Here is a 15439-nt window from a genome sequence, read left to right on the forward strand (position 1 = left end):
TCGGATATGAAGGAACCAGACGCTGCATTAGGTGAAGGGCGCTGCGTCAGACACGTGACATCCCGGGCTGGCCGGAACGTGCAGCTCACGTGATTTGACGTCGCGCCCTGAAGGACGCGGCTAGGGCATCAGGGGCTCAGGCGTTTCCTTCCTCCCCGCATGCGGCAGGGGCGCCTCGGCCGCCCGAGTAGACGCACAGCGGCGGGATGCCGCCCTCTCCGGCCGCCGGGGGCCTGCGCCTCGGCGTCGCGCGCTGCACGCCGTCCCGCCACATCTACAGCCTGAGCGGCCGCTGGGAGCGCCAGTACGGGCCTCGCACGCGGGAGCTGGTGGAGCGCTGCTGGGCGCCGCGGGTGGTGGCGGCGGCGGGGCCCGAGGCGCCCCAGCGCGGCGGCGGCGGCGGGGAGAAGTTCTACGTGCTGGCCATGTTCCCCTACCCGTCGGGGCAGCTGCACCTGGGGCACGTGCGCGTCTACACCCTGAGCGACAGCGTGGCGCGCTTCCAGCGCCTGCGGGGCCGCCGCGTGCTGCACCCCATGGGCTGGGACGCCTTCGGGCTGCCTGCGGAGAACGCGGCCATCGAGCGGCGCCTGCAGCCCGGCGACTGGACCCGCAGCAACATCGGCACCATGCGGCGGCAGCTCGACGCCCTGGGGCTCAGCTTCTGCTGGGAGCGCGAGCTCAGCACCTGCCGGCCCGACTACTACCGCTGGAGCCAGCAGCTCTTCCTGCGCATGCACCGCGCGGGCCTGGCCTACCGCCGCCAGGCGCTCGTCAACTGGGACCCGCTGGACCAGACGGTGCTGGCCAACGAGCAGGTGGATGAACGCGGCCGCTCGTGGCGCTCCGGGGCCCGGGTGCAGCAGCGCTACCTGCGCCAGTGGTTCCTGCGCACCACCGCCTACGCGCAAGCCATGCGCCGGGAGCTGCGCCACCTGCCCGCCGGCTGGGAAGGCATCAAGTCCATGCAGGCGAACTGGATCGGCTATTGCACCGGCTGCACCTTCCACTACAGCCTCCCCGGCTCCCAGGACGGACTCTCGGCTTATGCCTTCTCTCCCGAAGCCATCTTTGGTGCCTCCCACCTGTCCATCCTGCCCAGTCACCATCTGCTGCATGGCCAGACTCCCTTCAGGGAGGTCCTGCAGGACTGCCTGACCCAGGGCCAGGACTGCTTGACCCCAGTGACTGCCACCTGTCCACTGAGTGGCCGTCACATACCTATTGTCATTGCCGCCAGCTCTGAGTTTGAGGGCCACATAGACACTAAGGTGGGTACACCTTGTACCAGCTCTGAAGATGCAGAGGTTGCTCGACGCCTGGGTATCTCCTTCCCGCAGGTACTTGAGCAGCTGGAGGATGGCACAGAGAAACTTGTGAACTCTGGACCTTTTAGTGGTATGAGCAGGCAAGAGGCCTTGCAGGCAATTACACTTCACGCCAGAAGTATGGGAGCCGGTGGTCACATGTCTAGTCCCAAATTACGTGATTGGCTCATATCACGACAGCGCTATTGGGGCACCCCCATTCCAATAGTGCACTGCACCTCCTGTGGGGTAGTGCCTGTTCCTGAGGAGGAGCTGCCAGTCACCCTTCCCCACATTGGCACAATTCCTGCGAAAGGTGGCTCTCCACTGTCCTTGATATCGGACTGGGTTAACTGCAAGTGTCCACAGTGCAAAGGACCAGCCAAGAGAGAAACTGACACCATGGATACCTTTGTGGACTCAGCATGGTATTACTATAGGTACACTGACCCCAACAATACAGAAAAACCCTTTGACAAAGCCATGGCAGATTATTGGATGCCTGTTGACCTGTACATAGGGGGCAAAGAACATGCCGTTATGCACTTGTACTATGCACGATTTTTCAGCCATTTCTGTTGTGATCAAAATATGGTAAACCATAGAGAACCTTTCCAAAAGCTCTTAGTCCAAGGTCTCATTAAAGGACAGACTTTTAAATTGGCATCCACTGGGCAGTATTTAAAGAGAGAGGAGATTGATTTTGGTGGCTTGGAGCCTGTTCATAAAAAGTCTGGTGAGGCTGTGACGATAACATGGGAAAAAATGAGCAAATCAAAGTACAATGGAGTTGATCCTGAAACACTGGTCCGAAGGTATGGCATTGACACAGTGAGGCTCTACATTCTATTTGCTGCCCCACCAGAGCAAGACCTTCTATATGATGTGAAGACTGATGCTATTCCAGGTGTACTCCGATGGCAGGCACGCCTCTGGTCTCTCGTAACTAAATACATTGATGCCAGAACATCTGGTACAGTCCCCGATCCTCAAGTGTTAAGTGCTGACGAGAAGAGTGAAGCCAAGACACTCTGGGAGTGCAAGAACCGAGCTATTTCCCAAGTGACTTGTCACTTCACAGAAGACTACTTGTTTAATGCTGCCATTTCAAAGCTTATGTTCCTTAGTAACCTTCTGGTGCAAACCTCTCAACGCCTTGTTCTTCACAGCAAAGAGTTTGAGGATGCATTGGCAGCCCTCTGCGTCATGATTGCACCTTTGGCTCCTCACTTAGCTTGTGAATTATGGAATGGATTGTCCCACATTGATAATAAACTGTGCACTCACTATAACTGGCACTCGGATGTGCTCCACCAGTCCTGGCCTAGTGTGGATAAAGAGTATCTTGCACAGCCAGATGTGGTGGAGGTTGCTGTTCTAATCAACAACAAGCCCTTTGGCAAAGTCACTGTTCCGCACAATGTTTCCAGGGATAGTGAGAAAGTCTGTGAAATGGTGCTACAGAGTGAGCTTGGGATCAAGTACCTGCAAGGTCAGGCAATCAAAAAGACCTTCCTTTCCCCAAGGACAGCCCTCATCAACTTCCTTTTAGAAAATTAATTGGTACTTGTTACACAATGTAACTTTCCCCACATGTTTAAAACGGTGCACCATTAAGCACGTTTTATCATTAGAATTTTGATCCCAACAGGATCAACTTTAAAAACTGTCCCATAAAGCAAAATGAATGTCAAATTATGTCTGGTTTCCAATTGATTCGGGGCAACGTCCCATATTGGGGTTTCTGCTGGACGACTGGGATGAGACTTATTCTCCAGCGAGTCAAAGTAAAACGCCACACCTGGTTAGTTGTATCAGAATGCCTTAGACTTTATCCAGCACATTTTGGGTATCAAAATTGCGATGCAAGTATCAGGCATTTGGAAGAGCCGAGTGTGGTATTTTCAAGGGCTATGTGTGGGATCTGCACTTGGTGGTCCGCCATTCATCTTTGTTTTATTGAAGGTGAAGGTAAATCTTTGACTTAATGGGTCCTTGTTTTTTTTCATTGCCTTTATTTGTCCCTTATAATTATCTCCCATTAAAGGAATAAAAGCCCAGTATTTGGATCTCTCAAGTATGTTGTATGTTAACTAATCAAGCTGGATTGCAGTACACGTTTTCAAATATTATAAAGTTGGTATTTCATAAAAAAACAAAATCTTGTAACAATTATTCATTTACATCGGTTACCCTCTTCACAGTGTAAGCTGATGCTGAAATTATAAACGTAATTAAAGAAAATGTGAATCTTAGCAATTTCTGAATTGTGTGGCTCTTGGAAAATCTTGCAGATGTGCTAAGTTTGTCACAGGATAAGACAGTTTGATATAGTTTGCATTTTTTCATAATCTTTCCTCCGATTTTTACCCATACTTGCTGTTTGTTTTGTACTAGCAAAGGGGGCACAATTCTTCAAAAACTAAAATGTTCATAACTGTTCTGCCAGTTTTCCAGAAACAAAACATACATTCTCATCTATCATATTTTCGGAATTTCTTTAAGTGAGTTGCTTTCGAGCTGTTACAGAGGAATTGACGCTGTAGGGGTGCGGGTGCAAGTTCAGTTGCAGATTCACAGTAGCAGCTACAGAGCAGAGGGGATTTTTGCGTTTTCCTTTCCACCCACAAGTCTTTAGTAATCCCGATCCACCATTAGTATTCCCATAGAAAGTAGTAGCCATATTCTTTGTAGTAGAACTAATACTACCGGCAACACTACTGCTGTTTTCAGTACCTTTTTAGTAACGGTAATGTAATTGCCATTAGTAGTACTATTGTTAGTAGCAGATGCATCTTTAGTACTAACAGCTGCAGTACTAATATATTCTGTAGTTGTACTGGTAGCAGTCCTACTAGTGGGGATAGTTGGGCACTATTGTACTGTACTGCCAGTATTACTAGCAGCAGTAGTACTGCCTACAGCATTGGCTCTGCTAGTACCAGTATTGGTGATGCAAAGACTACTAGTGCTAGTATTTCTGGTATCTGTAGTCCTACTGTCTTTACTAAAAGGACTACCATTTTTGGTGGGCCAAGATTAATAACTAAGTAAATTGATGGTGTAAAATAAGAGAATGCAAACTTCTACTTTGCCCCTTTCCTGCTATAATGGATCAGCAGGCTGTTGTTACTCTGTTGCATACCATACAATGGCTTGAAATCCGCTCACAAAATGGAAGGCCAGTAGCAAGGAAAATATAAAAATTAATGTAGCAATTGGAAAGTTTTTTTCTGATGGAAAATTGGTACAATACACAACATCAACCATAACTGTCTACATTTTTCTACGAACACGGTTCCCTTTAAACACTTTCACTGTATGAAAGGAATTACGTTATTCACTATCTATGACCTATATTTGTTACGAATGACCAGGTTTTGAGAGAGGTGAGCCACAACAGTATTAGATTTGCCTTTCATTCCAGCGCATTTGGGGTTTTATCTCTCGGAAGATGCATCTCCTACCTGATCAAGCCACCTTCTGTTAGGCAGAATTGCATGCCGTATCCTCTGGGGCCACCGCATACAATTAGGACTACAGGTGTAAGCCAAACCAACCTTTGGTATAAGTCTGTACCACGCACTTTTGGTAGTGAGCTGAGCAGCCAAGCTTATCTCAAGAGGGAATGTGAGCAGTAAAAGAGGTTAGACATGTCTTAGAATCACAGTGGTTCAAGTAGACACTTACACTCAAGGTTTCTTGGTAAAACACTTAATTTATTACAGTCATTTAGAAAACATTCACTAAGAGGCAACTTAACATCATACACAAATACACTTCAGTACCAAACCAATACTTTAATGAGTAAATTAGGCTCCCCTGAAATAGGAGCAAAATAGCATTTCAGTCACTTTAAATAGGAGTATAAAGAAACACGTTAATAAAATAGATCACAAATACTTTCTTAGGCAGTGCAAATAGTTTTAGTTCACTAGAGGACTCGATTCAGTTCAATAGGCCAAAGTCAATGGGCTAGTGTCTTGGATAGGAAAGAGCAGTTCTTGTAGTAAACTGTAAAGTCTTTGCCAAAGTTCTCAGAAGTTGTTTGTACGAAAAAGAATCATATGTTGGGTCACAAGCTGATTAGCAAGTGCTCGGACGGGTCAAACAAACTGGCAAAATGGAACATCTTCAGTTCGAGTAGCTGTAGTCAAGCACACAAGCTGTTGTCCTGCCCCCCCCGGTTAATCCTAACCAGCTCCGAAAATGGTATCCAGGTGGCTTACGAGTTGATTGGTCCCACCAAAGATAGAAGGGACTTCTCTTTCGAGATGAACTTGGCAATTCGGACCTGCAGCAGGGCTTCACCAGGCAAACCAATGGTCCAGGAGTTGCAGCAGCCGTCCTCTTCCAGCTCGTCTTCGGTTCTTTTGTTCCGGTGGTCGACTCTGCCTTCCAAGCCAATAGATTCGCCTTTTAAACAGTTTTCTCCCTTCATTCCAGCCTAGCTGTCACTCACCCAGCAGGGTGGCTGTCCTTGCTGGACAGTCAGCGAGCCAATAACGGCAGAGTGCATTTGGGTCTTCTTGGAGACTAAGCACAGGGAGTTTCGGGCACCTCCCTCACTTCCTGCACACCCCAGATACTCAGGCGCCAGGGGTGGTCTTCAGTCCTGAATCCCGCCAAAGGCATAGAAACAAAGGGATCAAACCTAGTTTGGCGCGCAGAGACAAACACTAGAAGGACCTTTCCAAAAAGAAATGGCGAAAAAAGAAGACCGGGACCATTTTAAACAAGGGGGCTTAAGACACCATCTTGAAAAACATGGCTCCCGTGATTTTTTGCTACCGTCGGTGTTCATTGTCGGGGGAGGGGGGGGATCATGGTAGTTCGTTGTAAAACCACGGCCACCAGCCATTTCAATAGGAAATGGTAGCATTTAGTGCTACATGAGTTTCTAGACACGGGATACTAGGTAACCCCTTCAGCACTCTATAGGAAGATAGTTTGTACTGGGTCTAGGAATTAAAAAAAACAAAGTCAATTTAACTTCACTTTCTCTGGGAAACAGTAGTTTATCCCTGAGAAGGTATTGAAACCTTGGCACAGCCTAAAAGGCTTCCCTGTGTCACTGCACTGAGGGTGCTGTGTGACACACATGAAAAGATGATGCCTATGGAGTTGTCTAAAACTCCATAATCAAAGAAATAAAGACAAAAAACCAACAGAATAAAAAGCAGTACGCCACTTGAAGCATCACTCCCATGTCCAATCTCATCGCGCCTTCCAGGGCCGCTGTGTTGTATTATCCTACCAGCGTGGTGTGACATCAGAGTATCTGATTTGCTGGTGCTTGGCATCTCAGGGTACCCTTCCACTCTAAGTGCATCATCGCATGACCACCTTTTACCATCCTCCAGCAAAATAGACTTTCCGGAACAACTCCACACTCTGTGGCAACCTGAATCTGGACTCCCCTTTTGACACTTTCTTGGGTTCCTTGATACAAACCCAGTCTCCACTTCTGATTGTATTCCCCTTCACACCATTCCTGTGATCATAGTACTTATATTTTGTTGGGTTTCTCTCTCTTCTTATAATTTGCTCAATATTGATATGTCCTTTGTTTGAGTCCATAGACAACCATGCAGGCCTCAAGCGATTTGGATGCTAGCCTCCCAAGCATCATGGTAAATGGCTCTACCTCTGTGGAGTGTGGAGGGGTTCTGTATGTACAAAGAGCTTCTTTAAGAGTTTCTCTCCATGGAAGCGAGTTGGCTACGGCCAGTTGAATTATACTCTTTATAAATCTGTTAATTCTTTCTACAAGTCCATTGGCCATGGGATGATGCATTGATGTAGTTATATGCCCAATTGCTCTCTTTTAAAAACAATTGAAATTCAAGTGAGGTGAATTGTGCCCCATTGTCAGACTGTTTCTCTGGGGTCACTGGCTCCCATTTACACAATTCTAATATGATTATTGACTTGGATGTAAATATGGCTTATTGACTCTCTGTTTTACTCGGTTCTGACATGTTCTTTGAATATTTGATGTACTTTTCTTAGTTCACCGATATGTTGATCATTATGTTCCTATTTAAAATAAATAAAAATTATTAAACAGAAAAAAAAGAAACAAAGTCCCAAAGGTCAGCAAAAGTGCTGGGGGTCTCTAAGGTAGAGAGGAATTGGCACATTCTTCCTAACGCCTTCTAAACCTGCAATGTTGTGTTTGCATTGATTAGATACATCTGCATATTTCTGATTGCTAGCCATTGCTGCCCAATTAAAAACAGATTTTCGCAGCAGTATAAACGCACAGTGGCTATACCCATTTTTATTTTTCATAACTTTAGGCCCTGGTTTTCTGCTTATTAAGGTGGATTGGAATCTGTTTCGTCTTCTCTCTATTTAAGCTTTCACCAATGATGGTGGGTTTGGTAGTTTCTTTTTCTGTTCAGCAGCACAAAACCATCCTCCCTGAACCTTTTGTACCTACTTTTCCTCACTTGACAGCTTTGTTTGGCAGTGGAAACTACAGACTGGCTTCAAGCACAGATCCTACGCCCTGAACCTTTAGTACAGTCATCTCTTCGTAGTCTTGTGCGGGAATTGCAGTGAAACTGGAAACAACTTTTCCAACGCCACGAAAAGTACAAGGCCACTTGATGAGGAAAAATTGGTTGTCGGGAACTGCTATTTGAAATTTTACCATGATCAGCAAGCGCCATTGGTAAGTTGGATGCCTTTTGTTGTGTATTGTTACTGGATGGGATACTTTATTAGGGACAATATTTCCTTATTGTAAGACCTTCAGTTGTTTGTCCTGGTAGTTTGTAAACTATTCTTCACCACACCAGCCAGTCACTGCCTGTCCCTCTTCCCTTAACCTGTTTTCCATTTGTTTTCCTTTTTTGGTTGATGAGCTGGTGCATGTGGATCAATGTCATGTGATGATTACCCACCAATCAATTGCTGCCTCTTTTCCTGCCTTGGCCGCTCTTGTTTTCTTCACCTGCTTCCCAGACTCTTTTTCTGGCCGACTCACTTGTGTAAGTGAATCATGGCCATGTGACCTTTGCCCTGTCTACTAACTAACCAGTGCTTGTCTTTTTCCACTCCTTTTGCCTGCCATCCCCTCTGTACTCTTAGCTTCTATTACGTCACTTGGACAGACACAATTGTTTATCCTGTTATGACCTGAAAAGGGCCAATACCTAAGCATCCACTCCTGGAGTAGCTGCACCTCTTGAGACCTGCTGTACTCGCTCCACAGCCCATTCCCATCATATGCCTAACATGCAAGCACTCTCCACCAATGGTAATGTGGACCCTACACAATTGCATCCACACCAACCCATATCCAACTCTTACAGCATCCCCTACAAGTACCCAGAAACTAATGGTCGTCGTTACTTGTATGACAAAATAACTATAGGTGGCTAACCTGACTGCTTATTTATTTTGCATTTATACAGCGCACAAAAAGCCCTCAGGGCGCTACACTACAGTTACATGGAGCCCATAAGCGGGGAAAGTTCTTAAATCAATAGAGCAGATAGGTACAAACATGACAATGTATGTTTGTGCATGGGTTGCAGAGACAATTTCAGCACCTAGACTACTGATTTGGACGTAGATGGCCAGAGCATAATTTACTAGCTTTTGTGAATAGCCAGGTTTTTAGGACTTTTCGAAAAGGCCCAGTACACATTTTCTGCTCCTAGGGGCTGCGTTGCAATGTTTTGCAGAGACTGGGAAGCTTGAGCCTCCGCTCTGATTTGCTTAAATTTAGGTTGTTTCAGCTTGTGGGTGTCAGGTGTTCTGGTATGCCAGTCTGTTTGATGTAGAACTACTTTTTTTTTAACTAGGTATGATGGACGCGTTTGATATGCACCCGTGGGTAATGGTGAGAGTATTAAAGATGGTGAGAGTATTAAAGAGCATTCTTTACTGTATTGGAAGCCAGTGTACTGCTTTACTGTCCTCAGATATGTTGTGATGTCTAGGTAAGTTTAATGCTGCTCGTAAGGTGTTATTTTGAATTATCTGGAGCTTTTGAATGTTGCGAGGATGTTGCATTAGTCACATTTAGCACCTTTCACTGCTTGTGCAATAGTTGAGCAGTTATCTTTAGATTGATATGGTCTGGCAGTGATGAGTTTAGTGGCATAAGTTGTCGATGAGGATATGGCATTTACTTGACTGGAGAAGGAGAGGTATCTAAGTAAACCCCAAGGGTCTTCACAGCTGCTGATACTGAGCTCATCGTCCTGTCTATGTTGGAGGCAGTGTAATCTGCGTCCAATTTGTATAGGATTGAGTGTGGATAGAGTAGGAGTAGTTCTCTTTTCATCGTTGAGGCAAATGCTGTTGGTTGCCATTCATTGCCTGCCATTCAATGGTGGTGTATGTGGTGTTAAGCAGGGCGGAGTCTTGGGTGTAGTTGCCTGATAGTGGGAGGAGGATTTGTGTATCATCCGCGTAATTTGTGTAAATAATACCCTCAGCATCTGTGGGGTCAAAGAGAAGCTTAGTAAAGATATTCTACAGCGTGGGAGAGACACAAGAGCCTTGGGGGACTCCACAGGTGATGAGAGCAGCTGCTGCGTTAGCTTGGTCAGAGAAAACATTCATAACTAGACCTTCTAGAAAGGAGGTGATACAGGCTGCTGCTTTGTGAGAGAAGGTGGCTGCAGAGGTGAGATGGTGACAAGATACTGTGATTTACCAGCTTGAAGGCTGCAGATAGGTCTAAGAGGAGCAGCAGAGCCGGTTTCCCCTGTCTCTAATGTCGTCCATTTGGTTTTTGAGATCAAGAAGTGCTGACTCTACCATGGCCAGGGTGGAATCCTGATTGTCGGACACCTAAGATTTGGTTAGATTCTAGATGACGTTGAATCTGGATGTAGGCAGCTCTGTCCAGGATTTTGAGCAGGAACAGGACTGTTGTGATGGGTCTATAGTTGTTTGGGATGGATGGGTCGAGAGAGTTTAAAAATAAATAAATGGTAGGACCCAGGCTTCTATCTGTGGGGATGGGACTATTCCTGTCGTGAAAGAAGCATTAATAAATGTTGTGAAGAAGGTGGCCAGTTCTTCAGCGCAGTCTTTTGATGAGTGGGGCTGGACAAGCCTCTCCTTTGCATTTTGAGGGCTTAAGGCTTTTCCGGATATGTATTGTCTATGGTGTTTATATTTTAATTGTAAACCTGGGAGTGTCAGATGTTCCAATATTGATGCTTGGATTGTAAGGGGTGTTTTGAGGTGAAGGTTTTGTAATGGCTTATTTGACAGCTATTTTTTTCTGTAGCAATTACATTTTTTTGCAGGGTGGCATTTTGTATACTGGTGCACCATGCTTGGTCTTTGTTCTCGGATGAAGCTTGTGGGACGGGTTATTCCAGTTCTCTGAGGATGTTGAATAGTTCATGCATGTTATAATTGGCATTAGTTATTCTAGCATTGTACATGGCTGAGTTGATGGCCTGTTTGTACGGTTTGGTCAGGGGGTTGCTCCTGCTTCAGGATGTCCATAGGGGAGTTTTTCCAACATGTTTCAGCTGTCCATTTTTTGGACCTGAGGTCGTCTAGCTTTTATGAGTACCGCGCGTTGACGTGCATGGGGGTTTTGGCTCTCTTGTGGGTTAAGATGCGGTTAAGTTAGTGTGCTGGTGTAGAGCTCAGCTAAGTCTTGAGGATCGGAGGTGCAAGTAGATAGCAATTTGAGTGGTTCCACGAAAGGTAGGATGTTTTGTCCTCTAGTCATGCATGCTGCAAGGTGAAGAGGCATCTGTCATCGTGCTCTGGGACTTCTCTTGAAATTAAAGTTCACAATGTATTCATGGCATAGGGTATGAGAGCACAGACATAGCAACTCTCCTTGGATGTTCTCTCCCGCCTCTCTCGTTATGATATATATTTTATTTATATCGCGCTCATACACAGGTGTTTCAGAGCGCGACCAGGCAAGGATGGGGAACAGGTGAGAACAAAACAACGATCTTACTAGGCCCAGTGACATTGAAGAACGAGAGGAGATAAGTGCATGGAAGGGGGGGAGAAGTGGAAAGTGCGGAGAAAAACTGATAAAAAATATAAATAATCGGGGCAACAAACAATGGTGCAGCCAGCAAGTGGCAAGTGCTGGGTAAATGCATACCACATGTTATTACCTAAGTGTGCTGCATTGTCTAGATAGTGACTATCTTCCTCTGCATTTCTCTTATATCTCCCATATGCAAGGTTTGTGTACCGACCATGAAGTGAATCAAAAGCAGTTTTAATAGTGGGGCGAACCAAAGGGACATCTGCCTTAACACGACCAATATGATAGAGTGTGAAACAGAAGGACAAAAAGAGTAATGGTACAGGCATATACTATGCACAAAACCATCAACATTGTCTCTATTGCTATCCTGATACTGCCCGTGTTTGTTCCTTCCCTAAAATCATGTTAGCTTCACCATTCCTCATTTCTGATATAATCATAAGAAAATGTGCTTCTGCAATTGCAGTATCTGTCCCATTAAGCGATAAGAAGCCTTCTAAATACAGGGCCATTTTTAGGATCCTGTAAAAAGTGTGAATATCAATGTCTCTTCTGACAAGAGCAGGATAAGCCTGAAGGATAAATACAAAAACAGCAAGCACAAGTACATGCACAGCACTGTCTGTGAGGACCATGTGTTGGACGAAACAAGTAATCAGTGAGAAATGAATCTGGATATTGAGCTCTCTTCCAATTTATGATCAAGAACTGACGTTTAGGCATACCTTTGATATGTCAATGTAATTCTAAAGTAAGATTCCTAAGACACTCAGCAAGGGTTTACACTCCTGCTATAAAATCTATAAGGAGTGTCCGTTTGATTCTTAGTTAATCTGCATTTATCAACTGGTTGCCTTATCATTGTCCTTCTTTGTCATCGATATCTGCACACAGTGAAATTCTTCTTCTTGTCTTGCTTCTGGATCAATTGATTAAACTACGGGCTCCTGGTATTGACCCTATTCTGCCCAGGAGGGCTATATTATCATCACATACAATTTGAAAGGCTCAGTCGAACAAGCACACCCCCTCATTGCTCATTTTCGGGACACAGGTTACGTAAATAACATCTGGTCTCACACCTTGGTTGTTGTGGTAATTCTCATTTAGATTTTAAGCACATAGACATATTTACTTGTTAGTACAACACAGAACACCAGTTTTTACACACAGAGCAATATAGATTACAAAACATACATCAGCAAGTTAAATTGCTTGTGGTAAAGTACATAGTCAACACAATACAAATTCTACTGTCAAGATTAAGCACTACAGGGGCCATATTGCATAAAAAAGTGCAATGGATACATATAATGAGCAACAGTTATAGACAGTGGAACAATTGTAACACTGTAAATAACGAGTTGTGGGTCTACACCACAGTGTTTCGACCTTTGGAAGGGGCTAGAATGTAGCCATGTTCTTGTATGGGCCTTCGTCAGGACAAGGTAGACTGTGACGTCTGGGTGTTCGGTGGATGCTGTGGAACATGAATGGAGCATAGTGAGGGGTTGGCCCTATGGAGCATGATTTGCATAATTAGTGTGATTATGCACAAAAAGTCTGACTAATTGAAGGACGAAGCTTACAGTGTGGAGAAAAGATTGGGCCACAGGAAGCTGATTGTTGGTCTGGAAAATCAGATGTCAACTAAATGTGAAGCTCTAGTCACAGGACACTTATTCTATGAAAAGAAAATGGCTTTATGATGTGCCAGGCTTAAAATAGGAGACATATGGAGTTGCCATTAATGTCAGAAACGCTTACCTGAGTCTAGGCAGCGTACGTGAGCCAAGAATTGCAGAGGAAAGGAGTTGGGCTACTGTGCGTGACTTCATCAATGGGTATGTATTGTGCCAGGCTGTCAAACGCTGTGACCTGCAATGATTGGGCAGTGTTAGGAAAACAGCCTGCAGGACTGTCATGTTGTTTACTGTTGAACTGCATAGGGAATAACCTGCGTCTTGCATGAAAGAGAAATGCCTCGCCTCGTACAGGACAAAATCCTCCCAGAGCCAGTGAAGAAGCGTGTCCGATGTGTGCCGGCGTGGAGTACGTGGCCTGACATGTAATCGCAAACGTGTTCTGCAAATACTTGGGGACAACGATTGGTGCAACCAATGTACAGTAGCAGATTACATCTGCAGTGAGGCGGACGGCATCCTGGTGAGGTAGATGCCGTTGTTATGGCCCCTGCATTTTAAATAGCGGTCGCCATTTTGAAACTGATTACGTGGCAACCACCAGAGAGGGTGGTATATCTGCTCCCAGGGGTGGAATTTAGAATGTGCCAGTCCGTAATATGCTATACTGGACCCTAATGACTAAAGGTCATGGGGTCAGATCAATGTGTTAGTACTGTTACCATGGTAACGGTATCGCCGATCCTGCAGGATCTTGGATCTATAAGAAGCACAGTGTTGGAGAGCTTAAAGTGTATAATTGGTGCGGAATGGTATGCACGTGGTCCCATGTGCCGAGATAAAGAAAAGGTCACAGGGGTGTGTCTCAGCGAGTCCACATGGTGACGTAGAGTGTTGCAGTAAAACTGTCCATTGGTGCTAGTAGTCTGGCTAGCCAAATGTGCACGTGGAGCAAATGGGCAGCTCAATAAAAATGAGTAAAAATGAAAGTCCGGCCCTAACTGCACGGGGGCTGCATTTGTGCACAAGGGTGTATAGCCTAAATGGGCACTGTGATGTGTCTGAGGTGACCATCACGTGCAGGTGTGTGCGGTATGAGATGTACGGACGCTCTGGGGAGCACCCTTAGAGATCATGTATACATGCCCCCCCACCTTTGTGGTATAGGCTGGTGGGCACCAAAAAGGACCTGGTCTGGTAAATAGTGTACTGATTCTTGATCCGTGTCCCGATGTAGGTTTGAATGTTGTACACTGTACATATACAATGTAACAGTCAGATGTATGAAGTGACCTCACCACATATACATGCACAGATAATTGGTGTATTTAGAACGTTGAATCAACTTGATAAGAATGATTTCCACTCGACAGATGTTCAATCCTAGTTTAACAGTGTTTAACTTATGTACCCATTTTTGTTCTAACTGGGTCAATGTCTTGTTCAAATCACCGCCTCTCACAGTAGGTGTCAATTTCTGCAAAATGAACCATCTACGGTCAGTGTCTCTGTCGTTTAAGAGTGAAGTGATCCACCATCTGTAATCTTGTTTCTGATGCACAATCGGTGCTCAGAGATTCGCATTTTTACTGGTCTGATTGTCTTGCCAACGTATAGTAAGCCACATGGCCATTCAATGATGTAGATCACACCTTTGGTATTACAGTTGGTGTGATCCCTCGGAGTCCATTTCACATTCTTGTATTAAAAGATTTTTTTTTTTTCTCTGATTGGTCAAGGTGCATGCTTCTGGATCGGCAACGGTGGGAGGGTAGGTCTCTTTTACTGCTGAGGGAGTTATATTTTCAACACAAAAGGGGCCATGACAACGCTGCTTGTGCCACTTTTTGGTGAAGTTTTGAATTAGGATAGAATCTCCACCAAACAATTTGGGTGCCGATGAAAGTTCGAGTGATCTGGTTGCTGAATTGTCTTCATCTGTGTTCTGAGACCGACCACCCCCCCCCCCCCCCCCCGCAACCCCGATGCTTGAGTTGATCTGAAATGAGTGAGATGCTAGAGGTCATACATATCAAATATTCTTTTAATTAATCACCTATCATTTTGGCTACGCTCTGGGTATCCCTTCTGCTTCTAGATGGAGGAGTAAGAGGCATTCTCATCTGATTCCCTGTCACTAGTTCATGAGGGGTGAGATGATGGTCTGAGCCAGGTTGATTCCAAAGGGCATATAAAGCTAAGTGTAGGCAATATAGCGATCCCTTCTTCAATGTCAGTTTAATCTTGCCAATCCGTTCTTTCAGGAGGCCATTGAGTCTCTCACATATTCAGTTTGCTTGCAGGTGATCAGCAGAAGAAATCCTATGCTTAATATTCAGTGAAAGGCCTACCTGTTCAAACACCTCATTTACAAAATGTGGCCCCAGCACTTCAGATACCCCATCTTGGAAAGACTTCACATACTAATAACTTCACTGTGCAAGTGGCATCATGGTGTGTATACGGACCTGCCTCGATCCACCTAGAGAAGG

General features: G+C 45.3%; 1 protein-coding gene across 1 annotated transcript; it reads left to right on the top strand.

The window, feature by feature from the left end:
- Positions 1 to 107: 107 nt before the first annotated feature.
- On the top strand, positions 108 to 3562 carry LARS2 (leucyl-tRNA synthetase 2, mitochondrial). Its single transcript, XM_069617251.1, has one exon. The coding sequence runs from the start codon at positions 207 to 209 to the stop codon at positions 2865 to 2867; it is 2661 nt and encodes an 886-aa protein (XP_069473352.1). The 5' UTR covers positions 108 to 206; the 3' UTR covers positions 2868 to 3562.
- The last annotated feature ends 11877 nt before the right edge of the window (positions 3563 to 15439 follow it).

This window comes from Ambystoma mexicanum, chromosome 9 (assembly GCF_040938575.1).
Source record: "Ambystoma mexicanum isolate Mex_15411 chromosome 9, UKY_AmexF1_1, whole genome shotgun sequence".
Taxonomy (NCBI): domain Eukaryota; kingdom Metazoa; phylum Chordata; class Amphibia; order Caudata; family Ambystomatidae; genus Ambystoma; species Ambystoma mexicanum.